We start from the raw sequence: 17,226 nt of genomic DNA, 5'->3' as shown, positions 1-17,226 counted from the left end.
ATTAAATAATTCAAATACAGTTTAATAAAACACAAATTTTAAAATCAAATGCTAAAAAAATAGCTGTCGTCCTCGCAATTTGAAGAACGTATGGAACAAGAGCAGCTTAACTCTCATAACGTTTTATTAAAATTATTCTAACAGAATATAACACAGTCGCTACATATATTTGATATGGGTTAATGAAAAAACAAACGATAAAAATCACAGCTTTTTTCTATTTTTTTTTTAAATACAAGTACTTAAAAGTCTGAATTTACAACTGTTATCGGAAAATTTATCTCAATAACACTTTCCAAATTTGTTTTTATGGTTTTCAAGTTAAATCTACAAGAATATATAGCTTAAGAGCAATAGTTTTGTTCTTTGCAACAAGATATGCCTGGAACTATGATATTGACATTGTCAAATATTAATTATCAGATTCAACTAAATATATGACGACTTTAAAAACAATTATTCGGAGGTATAAACGCTTTCATCAAGGGAGACCAATGGATTGATAATTATGTTTTAGATTATCTAGTCTGTGATTGTTTTTCATGATTATTTGTTTGTTTGAACGTTAAATTGCTTTTCGGTGTAGGCCTTGGCTAGGAGGTATAATTTTAAGCTTAAATGCCTTTTTCTGTTGAAACAACACTATGTATCCTAAAAATATATTTATATGTATAATATGAATAAAGAAAGACAGTATTTTTATGTTCCAACTACAAAAAGGTGTTTTTCATCAAAGTTTTTCCATTTCTGGTGTTACATATTGAACTTTCTAGTATAAGCTTCACATATCAATCCATACATTATATGTACAGATGATGAACTATAGAGTTACATGGAGAGTAATATGTATATATATATATTTATACTTCAATTATAGTTGAAACCTGGAGCAGGGAAATTGGGGGGATTAGAGTTTTATGTATGGCGTATTTATATGAACTACGTATATTAGGGTGGCTATTGGCTATAAAAAAACAATGTTTTTTTTTATTCCGCCACTTTCTCATTCGGTTATAATAGTTAAAATATATACATGTGCCCAAAAATGTAACGTTTGAATAACATTGAATTACTTGTCTCTTAAACATTTGAGTATAATTTTGTATGTATTAACATTTGCTGACGTTCAACAACGTAAAATCAATTAGAACCTTACCACTACTTATAAGAGTGCAGTATATAATGATTTTTTCTCTTTGTAGAAAAAGTACTTGGTAGTACAATGAATAAAAAATAAACTAATTCAAGGATTCTCATCCTTTTTCAGTGATGAACAAGTAGTGGGCTTATATATCAGATGGCAATCGGAAAACCGATATATGGGGCAAATAATTCATGTCGTTTCGGTATTGATGTCGATTTTGACATTATTTACCGCCAAAGGAAAGTTGATAATATTGAAATGATTTCGATACTAAAATCATTATTTTTGAATAATTTAGTCAAAGTTTAGTTGGTACGACCTTTCAGTCATTTATTTGCAAAACACAGCCTCCAACTTATTTCAATAAAACTTTTGGGTGCATGTATCCAAACACCGAGGCCCTCAAAACCACTGTCAGCCAGCCTTGAGATACCATGCCAGGGGAATACATTCACATTGGGTAATAGGTCTACCGCCGCCACCTTGAAACCATCATTGCTGCTAAGAGTGGCTACATTAATGATTAAGAGACCTCAGGCACACATCCATATATAGTATTAATTTTGTTATACAGGATAAATTATTCAGAAATAAGGTCCACTCTATTTTACATATTCTAATATAAATAAATGGATTAGAGATGGATGAATGAGTTAGCATAAAGACTCTTATTTTAATCAAATATTATTTTTGAGAATAAGGAGAATGAACTCACCCCGACCATACAATATATGAATATGAGCTGGTCTATAACTCATGGGTAATTTTGTTTTACTTCCCCTCCTATATATATATATATAAATAAATTATCTTTTTGATAAATAGGTTAAAGGGGTAGAAGAGGCTTTTCTTATACAACAAAGTGATGGACAAAATTGGGATAGAAAATGAAAAATTGCGTATGTAGACATGATTATAATTTAGAATAAATGTATTATATCTCTCTTTTGTGACACATAAGTTCAAACAATTTTACTTAATAATGTATTTACATGGATAAACGACAAAGGAGTACCTTATTAAAGATTTATTAAAAGACATAAAGTGTCGTTTTAAAAAATTTGAAAAAATGACAACCATTGTATGAATCAAACGAACTGTAGCATATCAGCTATAATATTTCAGTATTATTAAAAGAAAAATAAAGTATTTCATTTCTACATTGGGTACGTAATCCCATAGTTAATAACCAGATGGGAAAACGATGTTAACAGTATTAATTTATTGCCAAATTTATTAAACTACCAGTGTACTAATTTGTACACTAGGGCAGGGAGTACTAGAAAAAAGGAGAGCTCACTTAAATAGCGAGCATAGAAACTCAGACTTACGTTTTAAAAAGGAGAGGGAGAATAAATTTTGAAACGTAATACTTATTAAAGATAAACACTAAAGATTTTTTGTTTGTTTAACTCCAAAAGAAACCCCAGTACAATGGTATCAGCCCGTAAAGGCTAATCTATGAGTTTCGAACTTTCTTATTATATAAATCATAATTACACAACAAATTAAAAATCCTCAAAAGTTCCTCCTTTATTGATATCTTATTTTCCACAGACACTATGTAAAGTTCAGTAATTTCCTGCATTGTACAGCCACAGTCATGGATAAAAGAAAATGGTGTTTCCTTATCTTCTTCACGAAGTCGACAGATCGGGCTCAGGGTTGTGGATAGCCACTAAACATTGCCACTATATTTGGGATGTATCTTGTATTTGTAAACTTTTATTCTGATGTGCGACTCGACAATAAACTGCTAAACTATTCGACTTTTGCTCGATAGTTTACAACTCATTCAAAGTATCATTTTTATAACATACTTTTAAATTTAAACAGTTTCATGTAATTATCCAGTCTGGCTAAAACCAAGTAATTTATTTTGGAAGTATAAGATAAATAAAAAGGCAAATTTCAATTGATTTAAATTTGCTACTGCAACTTGGAGCCAAAAAATAACTCAGACCCTGCATGAACTAACGTTATGTAACAACATGGAAATAACAAATTATTATATTTCGGGTCTCCCAGCAATGTTTACTTATTTTACTGTTCTAACCAATAAATATATTAAAATTGGGAATGCTATGCCTAGCCCATCCTCGCAGAAATGTCTATTGCGATACATAATATGTAATAATGATTGAGTGAGTTGAGAAGTTAGTGGCTACCATTATTACATAATATCTAATAATGGTAGCCACTCACTTCTCAACTCACTCAATCAAACATTATAATAAACAAAAAAAACGCATAAACAATAATGTACTTAAAGCCTTTAGGAGAACAAAGTAGAAGGTTGTCCTAGGGGTACCCAGTGGAATCTACTGCTCAAGATTATTCTGCAATATTCACTATTTGGGTTGCCTTAACGGTTGTTTTTGATATTTTTGCTGCAAATCGGAACAAAATGATTGTTAAGATAAAAAACTGTCACTTACAGTTGTTAACTTGATTGCATTACTACCGTTATTTATATAAATGAAATAAAACTTTATCCAGATTAATCTTCTAGAAAAAAAAGGTAAAATTTTACCGGTGTACAGTAATTTCGTATAGAACATATTATTATCAGGAGATTTTGTATAATAACAAACTGGAATACAACCATTTTTTATAAATTTATGAGGAAACAGGGCATAAACTTTAAAAATTATCATTTTATACCTTGAATGTTGTTGGGGGTGTTCTCGGTTGCTACCGATAATTAAGTTTCTTTAAATAGCCCCCATAATCCACTAATTGTACCCCGAATGTTGCGTGTGTTTTCGGATACTAGTAGCTCTCATAAGGGAATGCAACCCACATCCAATACTTGAAAAACAACTAAAAAAAACCCCAAAAATTGGGTTACAATGGGGAAGTGTTAAGGTGCTTTAGTTGTTTAATAAGTATCGGTGGTGCATCTGGTTTTGGGACCCGCTACTAACTGAAAACACCCCCAAATTCGGGTTACATTTGGGAGGGGGTGTTGTGAGGTATTTAAGTAGTTACTTAGGTAAATTATTCTATAACTAACTGTACTAAGTCAACAGGGACGTCCTCAGGGGGTAGGCTGTAGCGGATTTTTGAAACTGTTATCCAAAAAAAAAAAAAAAAATTGAGAATAGCTATGGATTTGTGAATTTTTCTTCCGAGAAATTTAATTTGTTGTGAAATGATGTGGAAATTTTATATTTTTTCAAAAAAAATTTAATTTTTGTATTTTTTTTTCCAAAAAAAAATCCAATAACCAAGCTCCCCCAAAAAAAAAAAAAAAAAAGCAGGGCAGACGCCCCTGTTAAATAAATACATTGATTGTAAATTCATTTCATTCAAAATTTATCCTTAGACATTTCATTCCCACTTTTATAAAGGATATTTCGTGACACAATAAGGCTTATATTTCTAAACCAGTTAGTTGTTTTTTTGTACCGCTCTAAGGGAAGACCCAAGGAACTTTCTTATTGTTATGTCAATTTGAGCTGTGAATAATAAAATAAGGAAATATGAATGATGATTGGTGGGCAGGAATGGGAATAGGTAGGCCCCATAGAAGGGAGAGATAAATGACAGTATTTACTTCAATCTCCCAAAGTACCAATAATATCAATGGATTCCATTCCTTCTCACCATAATAGATTTATGCGTAGTATATATTTATTAAATAACGAGAATAAATAATATATTTCTCTTTTTCGTTTTGATTGATTTTGTGTTTTTGCACCAAATATACATTTATAAGGTAATACTTGAACAATTTAAATGATCAAAAAAGTTTGTTGCGAATGGAGGAATGGTCATAGAAAAAAAAGTATTTTAATTATCGAAACTATGAAAAATCAATTCAATAATTGAATTAATCAAATAAATATTTTATTGTCTCATATAATTTGAATGATAATAAAACCTAAAAAGAAAATAAATGTTTTGGAGGTGTAAAAATAACGTTAGAACGTTTTCATTGATGAAAAAAATATCATAATTTTTGTAGTTGCATTCTAAAGGTGTTTTTTTTTTAAATTTCTTAAATCTGTTATGATTATTCTTTTATTATTAAAAAGAGAACAATATTTATAAAGTAATCACTAATGTGTGAAAAAGAAACGAGGGATTTGTTGCAGAGTTATAAGTGGTAGCCTTTGTTGGACTATGAGTAGAATTGAGTATCTACATTGGAGTACTTATTTATATTTTTTATCAATACTCATGACGTCATTTATATACTAGAATAACATGTACATTAATACCATATAACTGTAAAAAATGAACGTATGACATAACCCTGGCATGAATATGATGAAGGTGGTGGATTCATAGGACAATTAAATATCTGGCTATGATATAGTTTTATTAACTTATATTACTTATGAAAACAATAAATTTCAATTAAGGGAGCTGTACTCAGAAATTGAGTATATGAAATATTATTTTATTGTTTCATTATTTTTTAATCATAGATACAAATGTAATTTTAAAATGGCTATTTCGATACCCTATTGCCATTTTATTGATACTTCAAAAATCTATCAATTAATTAATTTTAGTATATACAAGTAGATTAATCTTAAAAAGAACAATATTGAAAAACTTTCAAAACCTGCATTTAAATAGGTTAAAATTTCTTTTATTTTTAAACGGTAGCAATTTTGCTTTATTTCAAAATAGATTCAGTAACAAGCGTTCTGATATATATTTCTTTCAGGAATAAGTCTGATAATAGTATTTAAACTTTTATTATATTTTAAAATAGTCAATATCCATTCCCTTTGACGTTAAAACTTTATATTGTAAAATCAATTAGTCAAACCATAAATGAAATAAGCAACTAATTTTGATAATTATGTTTTCCCTTTTCATAATAGTTTCCAGCTACTCTAAGGGCCATGGAAGTCACATTCGAAGTAGTAGCCTTCAAGAAGATTTAAACAAGCTCTATGATTCAAAGCCCAACATTAAAAACGAACATATCAATAATGAAAGGCACACAACAATCCTTCAGTCTGATGCAATTCCTTATTTTGACATGAAGCATTCCCTTAATGTGACAGCTGTTCTGAGTCAAACTGCTCTATTAAATTGTCGTGTGAAGAATCTTGGGAATAAAACGGTAAGGTTTTTTTTTCAAATTAAAACAAGTACTTTTAATTCCTTTATTTGTAACTAACTTTTATTTCAAACGTCAACAATAGGTGAATGAAAAAAATTTATTGATCTAATTTATTTGTTTGTACGTAGAAGCACTAACTAATTATAACTTATTTTTATTTTTTACAAAAGACTTTATTTGGCTTTATTCTAAGTACAAATTAATGAAATAATATGTCTAAGTTACTATCAAGCAAAACACTGCGTCAAATTGACATTTATTTTTTTATATAGGTACTTTATGTGTATATTGGTTGGTCAAAATTTTTTGCACATTTATTTTATGAACCTAATAGAGTATGTAAAGAAAAAAATTATTTTTCCAATTTTAAAGCAAAAACTATACAACTTGTTAACAAACAAACTAGTAAAGTAATATTTCACAGGCATCAGAAAGTGATATTAGAGTTTTTTCTGTTCACTTTGGGACGATTTAAAATCACAAACATAAATTTTTAGGTTCTTGGGTGTGTCTAAGTGCATTTTTACAATGTAAAAAGCAGATTTTGAGTTAATTGGAAGCTTGACGCTGTAGGAGCAAAATCCTTGGTGATGAGAAGGTAATTGAGATTTTGGAGAACAGTCCATTGACATTGTAAATAGATGGCTCAAGAATCTGGAGATCTATGTGGGCAATTTTCCCACGTCCAAAATTGATAATTAACTTGATTTAGCTTCCACGAAATTCTAACACATTTATTTTAATAAAATTAGATTATTTCATAGTGAAATATTTTTATATACTATTAGGTTGGGAAAAAAGTAATCCCCTATTTCCTTCTCTTTTCTTAAGCTAAATTTATCTTGTTTATTATTGGTCAAATCGAATAGTACGATATTGTGTTATAAAGGTATAAGTGTTTACTTAAAACAATTTTGAAAAATATTTCGCTTGGTGTGTTCAGTCGTGGATTATTGTACGTCGAGTTTGAAGGTCTCAGAGGAAGATACGAACTGGAAGGAGAAAACGCGTCCAAAGCCACCAAGACAATATGCAATTTTTTCAAACCTGATATTCTTTCGGTTTATGTAGCACAAAAATTGTTCGAACGATTTTGTTATGGTAAAGTGAATGGGAATGATGTTCCTTGCACTGATCGAAAAATGTCGATAAAATCATGGAAAATATCCAAATAGGCCGTCATGTTAGCAGTCATAGTATCACCCAGGAGCTGAGTATTGATCATAAAACTGTGTTGAACCACTTTCAGAACTCTGGATACAAAAAGAAACTTGTATAGGAGAGAAATTGTGTTTCATCACCACAACGCCAGGTCACACATTTATATGATGACGCGCCAAAAGTTCGGATGGAAAGTTCTTATATATCGACCATACTGTCTGGATCTGGCACCAAGTGATTATCACCTGTTTCTTTCTATGGCTAACGCGCTTGTGGTACAAATTTGGTGAAAACTGGATATTTTAGTTATTTGCCAATAGGAAATAGGACTTATACAAGAAAAGCATTATGAAGTTGGATTCTTGTTGGCAGCAAGTTATCAGACCAAACGGGGTATACTTGGCTTAAATTGGATGTTTGTAAAACTTCTGATAAAGCAATTAAATGAGCAAAATTTACATAATTGCTCATTCCTTATATTATACCTATGAACTAAGAATGTATATTTTTTGACTTAATTAAAATACAAAAACTTTTTTTTTATTCAAAAGTTTTTGTTAGGAGGCTTCATTATCAGTTGGATGAATCGGTGTCAAAAATGTAAAGCATTTTTCTTGTATATTATACACTTGTATGCAGGTATGTTCTAACAATAATCTCAGTAAACATTCTTTGAATATTCATACATAAAGAACTCGTGTCTCGCTCATATTATTAAAATATATATTCAAGGTACATGACTTCCAAAATAAATATATTTCAATTCTTGATGTTGATTTATCACGAAGTTACATGTGGTGGCTAAACATTATTCACTAGACCTGCAAAAATTAAAACATTTTATTATTAATGATATTGTATATTTTTCAAAAAATAAACCATATTTTTTAATATCTTGCTTATTAAAGACGTATTTGTTTAACTATAACACAAAATAGAAAGATATTTTTTTGAAAAAACTCTCTTTTCTTCTTTTACTAAATCCACTATATATCAGAATTTGACAACCCCCAAATCATAATTTTGAAGTTTGTCACTTTATTAGATACAATATTTAAAACACTGATTACAATGAAATTTTTGATATCAAGTCTTTTTATTAAGTATAGAGCATTTTCATGTGATATCATTATTAAAAAAGTCAGCCATTTTGAATATATACACAGCCTAATTTATCAGAATGGGCACCTGCGCTCTGCACCTAGTACAGAGTACATATATTTATTTTGTTAGACATAAATACCTATATAAATTGCTATTCCTCCAACACAGCGTCGTCACTCTTGGTATATTATGCTATCAGTAAAGAAAAAATTAAATTTAGCAATTAGAAAAGGAAAATCGGTTGATGCGTGTGCTCTTTCCTCTTTTTTGTTTATTATTTGATAAGTTGTGGTGTGTAAACATCTTCCATTAAAAGAAAAATTTGCAACAATCTTTGGTGTAAATTGATTTAAAATGAATAAAAAAAATATATAAATTGAAATATAATTAAAATATTTTCTATTCACTATTGCTTTTTTAAATATAGGAGGTTCTTCTCCCAATATTTTTAATTCATTTTCTCCCTCCAATCTCATACAACATGCAACTGATAATAAACATTAAATTAATTTTATTATTCAGCTGTACCATATGTCTCTCTCTCGTCTTCTCGTCGCGGTCTTACAAAGAACCTACATCTAGCTATCAGTGACGTCAATGTGAACCCTGTATATTGATGCGGTTTTATCTTTTTAGACCAAAATATGAGATCAAAGTTGGTAGAACAGTATTTTATTGTAAGCTTGAACTTACATTATAATGGAGTAATAATGATTTCATCACTTAACTTAAAAAAATCTTTTAAATGAAAAATATAAATCCAGATAAAAGAAACAATATCATATCATGATATATACTCACTCATAAATAAGGATGAAAATTTTGGAGTGCAGGCACAAGGCGAGAGTAAGACTTATATCAATACTGAATTAATACTATTGTTAAAGTCAACTGTCTCATTTATATTTTGTTTTGTGTATGTGCGTGGGGGAGGGGGATAAAATAATATAATATATTATATAGAGGATACCTATTTACATTTATAAAACATTAGTTCAGGAAAAAGATATACCAATCCTATCATAGGACAACAATTACAACTGAATAATTTTCCAAGACAGTTGTAAATATTTTAACTCTGTTTTTGGCATATAGTTAGTCTTTATGTTTTGTTAAACAAGATTTGTTCTAAAATGTGATCCTGTGCCTCTAACAATGATATTATTTACACCTAAGTGTGCAATCAGGTGCTTCTGAAATTTCTCAATTCATGTACGCATCATTAATCATTTGGACTGATGAGAAAATCTTCGCCATGGAGGATGTCTTGCGGGATGAAAACGCCCTTGATCTTCATTCCTAAGGGTGTAAATGTATCTATCTGGCATGTTGCAGTCCCAAGTACTTCCCTGGATTCAGGACTAGGAAGGATCTTAATGCTTCCAGCAAGACATAGTACCTTTACCCAATGGAAATTTTTTGTAAAAGTGTTCCCAAATCACTTTGGAGCACTTTTGGAGTAACGACATTCCACTATTCCCCGGATCAAAACGTAATGTTCTTCTCTAATTAGTCCATTCTAAACAAGAGGTTAGTTTGACTTCCTACAACATTGTCCACGACATGAAGACTGTCATAGTGTCGCATGTAACAGCGTGTAAAACAGTTCCAATGCGTCATAGAGTATAGGGGGGGGGGGTTAAAATTTAATTCAATTTTAGCCCAAATTCTCGGATGCAAAAAATTCCAGTCGAACTATGCTAGATATTTTCCAGCCATCCAGTCTTTCAATTAATTCAGATATAATTGTATAATTAATTGCTGTTCTTAAACTAACCGAATGGTTCCATCCATAGAGAACATATGTCTTTGGATTTGAAGATTTTGATATGATCAGAAGATTGACCATATCTTACTAAAAAAAGTTCCGAAATGTATTAAATGATTTCTTAGACAAAGAAATGAGGGTATCAATAATATACAATTTCAAAGATCAATGATGGTGATATAACTATAATAAAATGATAACTTACGTTTGATATAATTATCTTTCTCCTGAAAATTGAAAGAGGAATAAAAATGAACTGGAACCAATCAATATTCTGAATCATGCCCCAAATGTTATATGTTATGAATTTGTTAATATTGAGCGATTTACTTCCAATGGTAAATATGGCTTCTTTTAAAAGTAAAAGTGTAGACTAAATAAGTCAGAATTCATTGTATTGTACTATGAAATTGGGTTTCTGAGCGTATATATATCTACACTGTGCACCTTCACTCATAATTTAACTGGATGCAATCTGGAAAATGTATATATATATATAGCTACATCCACAATAAATATCCAAAATCTTAATTACAAATATTCGTTTTATAATGAAATGAAAGATAATGTTTATAGATGTCAAAAAAACAATACAACAGGAGATCCAATTAATATATCACCCTCAAAAATGTCCAGTTCATATGGTTCTGAGTCCAAGTCAAGTCAATATGGTTCCCTGTCCCAGTCAAGTCCCAGTCCTCAAGATAGCAAACCAATGCATGTCCAAGTCCATGAAAAAATGACTCGAGTCAATATAGTCCTGAGCCCGCAAATTCGAATGACCTCATAAAACAGTGGATTTTAAACAATAAAAATTAACTTATGGCGTTATGTACATGTTGTACATGCATCACTAAAACGTCTTCGATAATTTTTACTGATTACCTCAGGTCTTACAAAATTCAATCAAACTCCAACATAGTACTTAAAAGATCATATGCATCTGAAAAGTTGAGCTAATATTTAATTTGTTCAGTTTCATGAATTAACACCCCCACCTAATTAGAGCTATAGTTGCTGCAAATGATGGTCCTGTGGAATGAACTGGCACCCATTTTACATCAATTTTATGTTGATTGCAATACGGTCAAAAGATGTTTCGAAAAATAAATATTCCTTTACCTTCTGGCCTGTTGAAGTTTTCCCAAGACGTTGTATAACAATATATACATATGTTTATTTCATTGTGCATATTTTTTTAAAAGTTTAAACCAAAGATAGGCCTGAATTCTTTAATGATAGAAAAATGTAAACACCATGATTATCTATTTACAAAAATAAAATACAGCGCATGCATCAACCGCTTATTCTTTTTTATAGCAAAGACTGTATTTTTATTCAGCAATATAACATATCTTTTCATAAGGATTATAAAAGATATAATATTAATTAATTGAAAAATAATTCATCGTGGCGCAATACAAATTTGAATAAAACCTTTTTAAAAAAAAGATTTATTATCATCAAATGGGTTTTTCTCAAGATATGATGATTACATACAACGATGCACCAATATTTTAAATTAACATTATACTTTGTGAAAATTAAATTATTTTAAAGTATACTTAACATATTTAAAAATGGTTTAAAACCCCAGAAAATAGCTATAAGAATGAAATTCTACTTTGATTTTGTAAGAAATATACACAAAATAAATACTAATATATTTTGAAATCTGATTACTTACGTTATAAATTTTTAATTTATGATTTATTGAAATTATTTCATATTTCGGTATACTAAAGAATAAGCAATTAGTCAAAAATCTTATCAAATTTAAGCTCTGTAGCTTACGTACAAGTCGAGAAAATGATACTTGAACGAGATTAACGAAATTAAATGCGTACTCCAAGCAATTGGGCATCTCGAGTACCGCTATCTACGCCTTCAGCAAGTTCAAAACGTTGAAAAAGAAGAAGTGCTTTATCAAGAAGTCCTCACTGGAACCAGAGAAATGAAAGAAAACAGCACTGGCCAATCCCTTCAACTCAATGTGGGCCCCTGTGAGAGATATCGGGATTTCTCACCAAACTGGCCAAAAAGTTATCAAAAAGTGGGTAGAAGGAGCCTTTTTTGGGCGGAGAGGCTATTTTAGGCATTAGCTATGAAAGAAACCCTTCTCCTACATTGCAAAACTCATTGAATGAATCTTTTGAGTTATTTTGAACTATTTTTTTGACATTTTTGGCCTCCCTAATCCTTGATGTAAACCCCTTGACTAAAACCTTGGGATGCATGTCGAGGGAAGACCTGCAGTGTCGTCAACACACAGGGGCTCTCAATGCCACTGTCAGCCAGTACATGGAAGACATGTAAAATGACTACAAAACATCCAGTGCCAGGCCTTCCGCCACTGCCTGGACGCCATCATTGCCACTAAGGCCGACTACATTAATGATTAAGAGATACATTCATCTATGGTTTTTCTTTGTTGAAATTCGATTTGTAATTAATTAGTTTTATCTTGAGGAAATGTAAAAATACTAAAGTATTCAGATTTTAATGGACCACTTGGTACATGCCTTATAATTAGTTACTTAACAATAATGTGGGTACATTAATAATTAAGAGAGCACAGGCCCACATCTAATTATAGTATTAATTTTGTTGAAATAAATAAGTTATATCTTGTTTAAGTTTAAAACTCAAAACGTTCAGATTTTAATGGGACAATCAGTATTTCTAAGTATCCAAAACATTAAATTTAGAAAACTTATGTCGTCAAACATATCTATAGAATAATGGACTTTTAATGGGAGGAGGGGGGGGGATACTTTGTTTTTATGCTAAGCTATTTATTTGGTTTTTTTCATTTCTGTAATATTGCAAATATTTATGATGATAACAATTAATGAGATATATACTATGCATTCTTTGGGGAGTCATTTATTTCTTAGCATAGAGTGCCACTTAAGAATATTTAATGAATGTAATATATCATTATGTGTATTAAGGTTGTATTCGTTCTTAATATAGGAATTAAAATTGCTCCCGTCTCATCGCTGTCATTGGTCCTTTAAAAACGTTCCAAATTTTTGAGCAGAATCTATTTAGCCTTAGTTTTGGTTGTATTACAGAGTGAGAACTTAAAAATTTTAAGAGCCATTTTCACTTCTCCATATTTTTATTTTGTGCCCTTGTTATGACAAACTTTTGAAGCAAAAGTGGGATATTTAACAATTTATTACGCGTTTTATTCATTGTGTCTATTTGTAATGATGTATTCAATACGGGGACGAACAGAAGCAAAGTTGACCTAGATGAAGTCTGAGTGTATGTTGTTCCATTCCTCCGTGATAACAGCCTTCAGTGCATCGACATTTGGATGAGAAGTCTAGTTCGTCTTGCCTCCAAAACGCCCCAAAATCAAAATCCAGGGGGTACACGTCGGGAGAGGACAAAGCCCAGAAGGCAGCCATATTTTCGCTGAAGCAATGTTTTACCTTCTTTGACGTGTGCTAGGGCGCCGTCTAGGATAAACATATAGTTTTCCCTGGGGAACTTGCTCTTAAACAATGGCAAGACATGGTACCTGATGTCCTTGAATTAGACATCTGCTTTGCCTTTTTTGTTGGTCTTGAAGAAGAAGGGAGGTATATAGCGGCCGTCTACGCCACGTCAACGAGGACCATGATTAGAGCTGGATGTTTGGTTCAGAAGGTTCCCTCTACCTGAGCTGGATGGTTGGTCCTGAAGACTCCCTCTACCTGAGCTTTTGATTAAGTCAAGAAGCGATCATTTATCCTGGTCTGAACAGCATCCACTGTGAAGGTCTTCTTGTCAGATATCGACTTGTGTACAAAGGAGATCGCACACTCTCTGCCGTTGGGCTTGTTGCTCAGACATTTTTGATCACAGAAAAACAAAACAAACATCAAATTGTAGCTTTATGTTGTAATCCCTTTCAAATTGCGCCCGGAACAAACTTTTATAACTGAGGCTATACGTCTTTGTATTGGATTTTAATTTTTGAGTCATCACCCTCTAAATCTAATTAATCTTTATAATTAGTGTCATTAAAATTATCAAATATTAATTTAATATATGGTATCTGGTAGATAAGTATCATGATGTCATTTATCATGGATTGTTATATGAAACGGCTTTTGCGTCCTTGAACACTTTTTTGAAATTCAGAACAAAATTTTGTAACCCTTAATCTCTAATTATTATACCACTAGTGTCTTTTGACACCTAAAAAAGAAACTCAGTGGTAAACATCCTGAGTGCTAATATATTACTGACTCTAAGATGCAATTATAAAGAATACAAAAAGAAAAAAGAAAAACAGATCATAAACACCATCCACCTAGCCGTAGACCCCAAGGAAAATCCCCTTACTGATATTAATATAAGATACTTATATTGAATTCAAAGCATACACGAGAGTGGTCTGAAAAGCTTAAATGAATATGGAATAGAAAAAAAATAAAGATTAATTTTATTTAAGATTCTCTTGTTTATTTGTATTTTTTCTTCATTTGATATGAATTAATAAAAATCTTATTGTCACAGTTGTAAACAACTTATTACCTTTTTCACATTTCAATTATCATTAAAAGTGTAACTTTTAAAGGAATTTCATAGTGATGTCAATCAAATACTATACACATAATTTTGTTTAAATTGATTACTTATTGTTAAAATATTTGATGATAATTATTTTCATTTGTTAGATAACATAATTTTTGTATGATTTCTTGTTCCTATCAAAAATTCAAATCATAAATGTGAAAAGGATTTCAAGCAATTTTATAATCACCCTAATACATACTTATCTATAATTTCAAGAAGTTAGAAATGTATTATTTAAAATATGTACGTACATATGATAAAAAAATTGCAGCAGTCGGCATAAAAAGATAAAATTTCATTGTAAAAGTATTTTTTTCCATCACCAATTTTTTTTCAAATCTAAGTGAGTCAGCATATTCATATTGCATCTGACTAAAAATATATATTATTCTTTAGGTATCGTGGATCCGTCATGCAGATACTCACTTACTCACAATCGGTCGTTATACCTATACATCTGATCTGCGATTCAAAGCTATTCACAAAATCCTATCAGAGGACTATCTTTTACAAATCAAACCCACAACACGTCGAGATCGAGGGAAATATGAGTGTCAAATCTCTACAACTCCTCCTCTCAGTCACATTGTTAATTTGGATATTGCAAGTAAGTGTTTCTTCGGTACAACATCATTCAATTAACACGTTGAATTTATTTTCCAGAGCCAAAAACGTCAATATTAGGTGGACCAGACATATTTTTCGATCAAGGAAGTACCATTAATTTAACGTGTTTGATTACGGATAGTCCAATGCCTCCTTCATATATTTTTTGGCGTCACGATCAAGCGGTAGGTCTATTAATAGCTCAAATTGCATGATTGATAATGTTGGGAAAATAAATAAATTACTTTTATATATTTATAAAACTTGTCATAAGTTAATTAGTTTTATCAAATATGCATAGTCATAATTGAGCAAATACTAGAAATAAAGTAAAGGGGCCCAGGATATTTGCAGCTTAGGAGCTCCTTGTTATCGAATATTATAATGACAAAAATTAAATTTTAATTATACTGCAGTAACACAAAAACAACTTTTAATCAAAAAGAGAAATGTCTAGATAATGGGAACCATTAAGTACAATATTTCACAAAAAATTAATTTTTTTTTTTACCAATTTTGGAAGAATTGTTCCAAGAATTTTATCCACATAAAATGTATCCGTGTCTTTGTTAATATATCTAAGCTTTGCAGGAAGCCTATGAAACTAGTTTCACTGCCTTTTCCACTGAATGGGAATGACATGAAAAAATTTTCTAATTTCAAAGGCTCATTCATTGATTTCATAAGTTCTTTATCTAACCAATATTGTAAGATTGGAGGAACTAAAATTATTATCTTACACCAATCAATCATATCCATGAAATGAATTGATTCATTGATAATTTTATAAATAATTGCCTGTGGGGGTCATATGAAATTTTTGCATTCAAGACTTTGTTCAATGCAAATTTACAAACTTTTGAATCTTTATGTACCAATGCTGCTAACAATTTATATTTATGATGAGCAAAGAAATAATTTTGGGATAAAACTTTTTTTCATTAGGGGCCAAATCTTGGTCAATACCTCTTGATAGTGAAATTGCCATTTTTAGAAATCCTACCAACTTTTTTGTCTATGTTTTGAATTTTACCAGCAACAAAGCATTTGTTCATTGCAGGAATGTTGAATTGCTCCTATATTGACAAAACTAAATCAGTATTTATTAAATAAGCCTCTCTTTTTAACTATTTACCAGGACGAGTTTGATTTAAGTCTTGCTTTACAATTAAAAAGGTCTTATAGACATCCCTTAAAGATGGGAGAATTGCTGGATTTATATCACTGGACTGACCAACAAGGAAATGTAGAGTTAAACTGCTGGAAGAGATTGTTGTTTATTTATGAATACTACTTTGTGACAAATCACTTGCATTGCATTAAAAATTAAGTACTCTTGAACAATGGTTCGATTTGAAGTTGTTGTATAAAATAAAAATGTTTATGAGTATATTTTTCAAAATACAAAGAGGTAATAATAAAGAATGTTAAATTTTGATTTCTTTGTTCCAAATGTACAAAGTAAATTTACTTTATAAGCATTTATGATTTACACTATCCACATTATTATATACTAACTTATAAAAAAATAAGATATTGGCATAATTTTCTTCTTTTATAAGTAATTTTTATCGTTTTCGTCTATTTTCGCACTAAAGTTGTATGCGGGCAACGTTTATCTCGTTGTAGAAGTAAGGGATTTAACTTTAGCAAAAAATAATACATATATCGTGCTATATCATTTTTTTTTCCACAAAAAGCTTTCTTATAAGTAAGAAAAAAAAAGTTTATTTATAAATTTTTTTTTACTTCATACAAAAACCTTTCCGGACAAAACGAGGG

The 17,226-nt window shown here is 30.4% G+C and overlaps 1 protein-coding gene across 5 annotated transcripts in view; it reads left to right on the top strand.

Annotated features, from left to right (window-relative positions):
* The window catches only part of LOC121129728 (neurotrimin), a 170,558-nt gene that overhangs the window by 141,352 nt on the left and 11,980 nt on the right, over window positions 1–17,226 (top strand). For all 5 annotated transcript variants that reach the window (XM_040725445.2, XM_071893396.1, XM_071893398.1 and 2 more), the window contains 3 exons: window positions 5,986–6,230; window positions 15,235–15,445; window positions 15,502–15,629. In XM_040725445.2, coding sequence (XP_040581379.1) covers window positions 5,986–6,230; window positions 15,235–15,445; window positions 15,502–15,629 — 584 coding nt within the window. The remainder of the gene's footprint in view (window positions 1–5,985; window positions 6,231–15,234; window positions 15,446–15,501; window positions 15,630–17,226) is intronic.

The sequence above is a fragment of the Lepeophtheirus salmonis genome, chromosome 14 (genome assembly GCF_016086655.4).
Source record: "Lepeophtheirus salmonis chromosome 14, UVic_Lsal_1.4, whole genome shotgun sequence".
Lineage (NCBI taxonomy): Eukaryota > Metazoa > Arthropoda > Copepoda > Siphonostomatoida > Caligidae > Lepeophtheirus > Lepeophtheirus salmonis.
The sequence above is the reverse complement of the archived record's forward strand: the minus strand, read 5'-3'. Positions and strand labels throughout refer to the sequence as shown.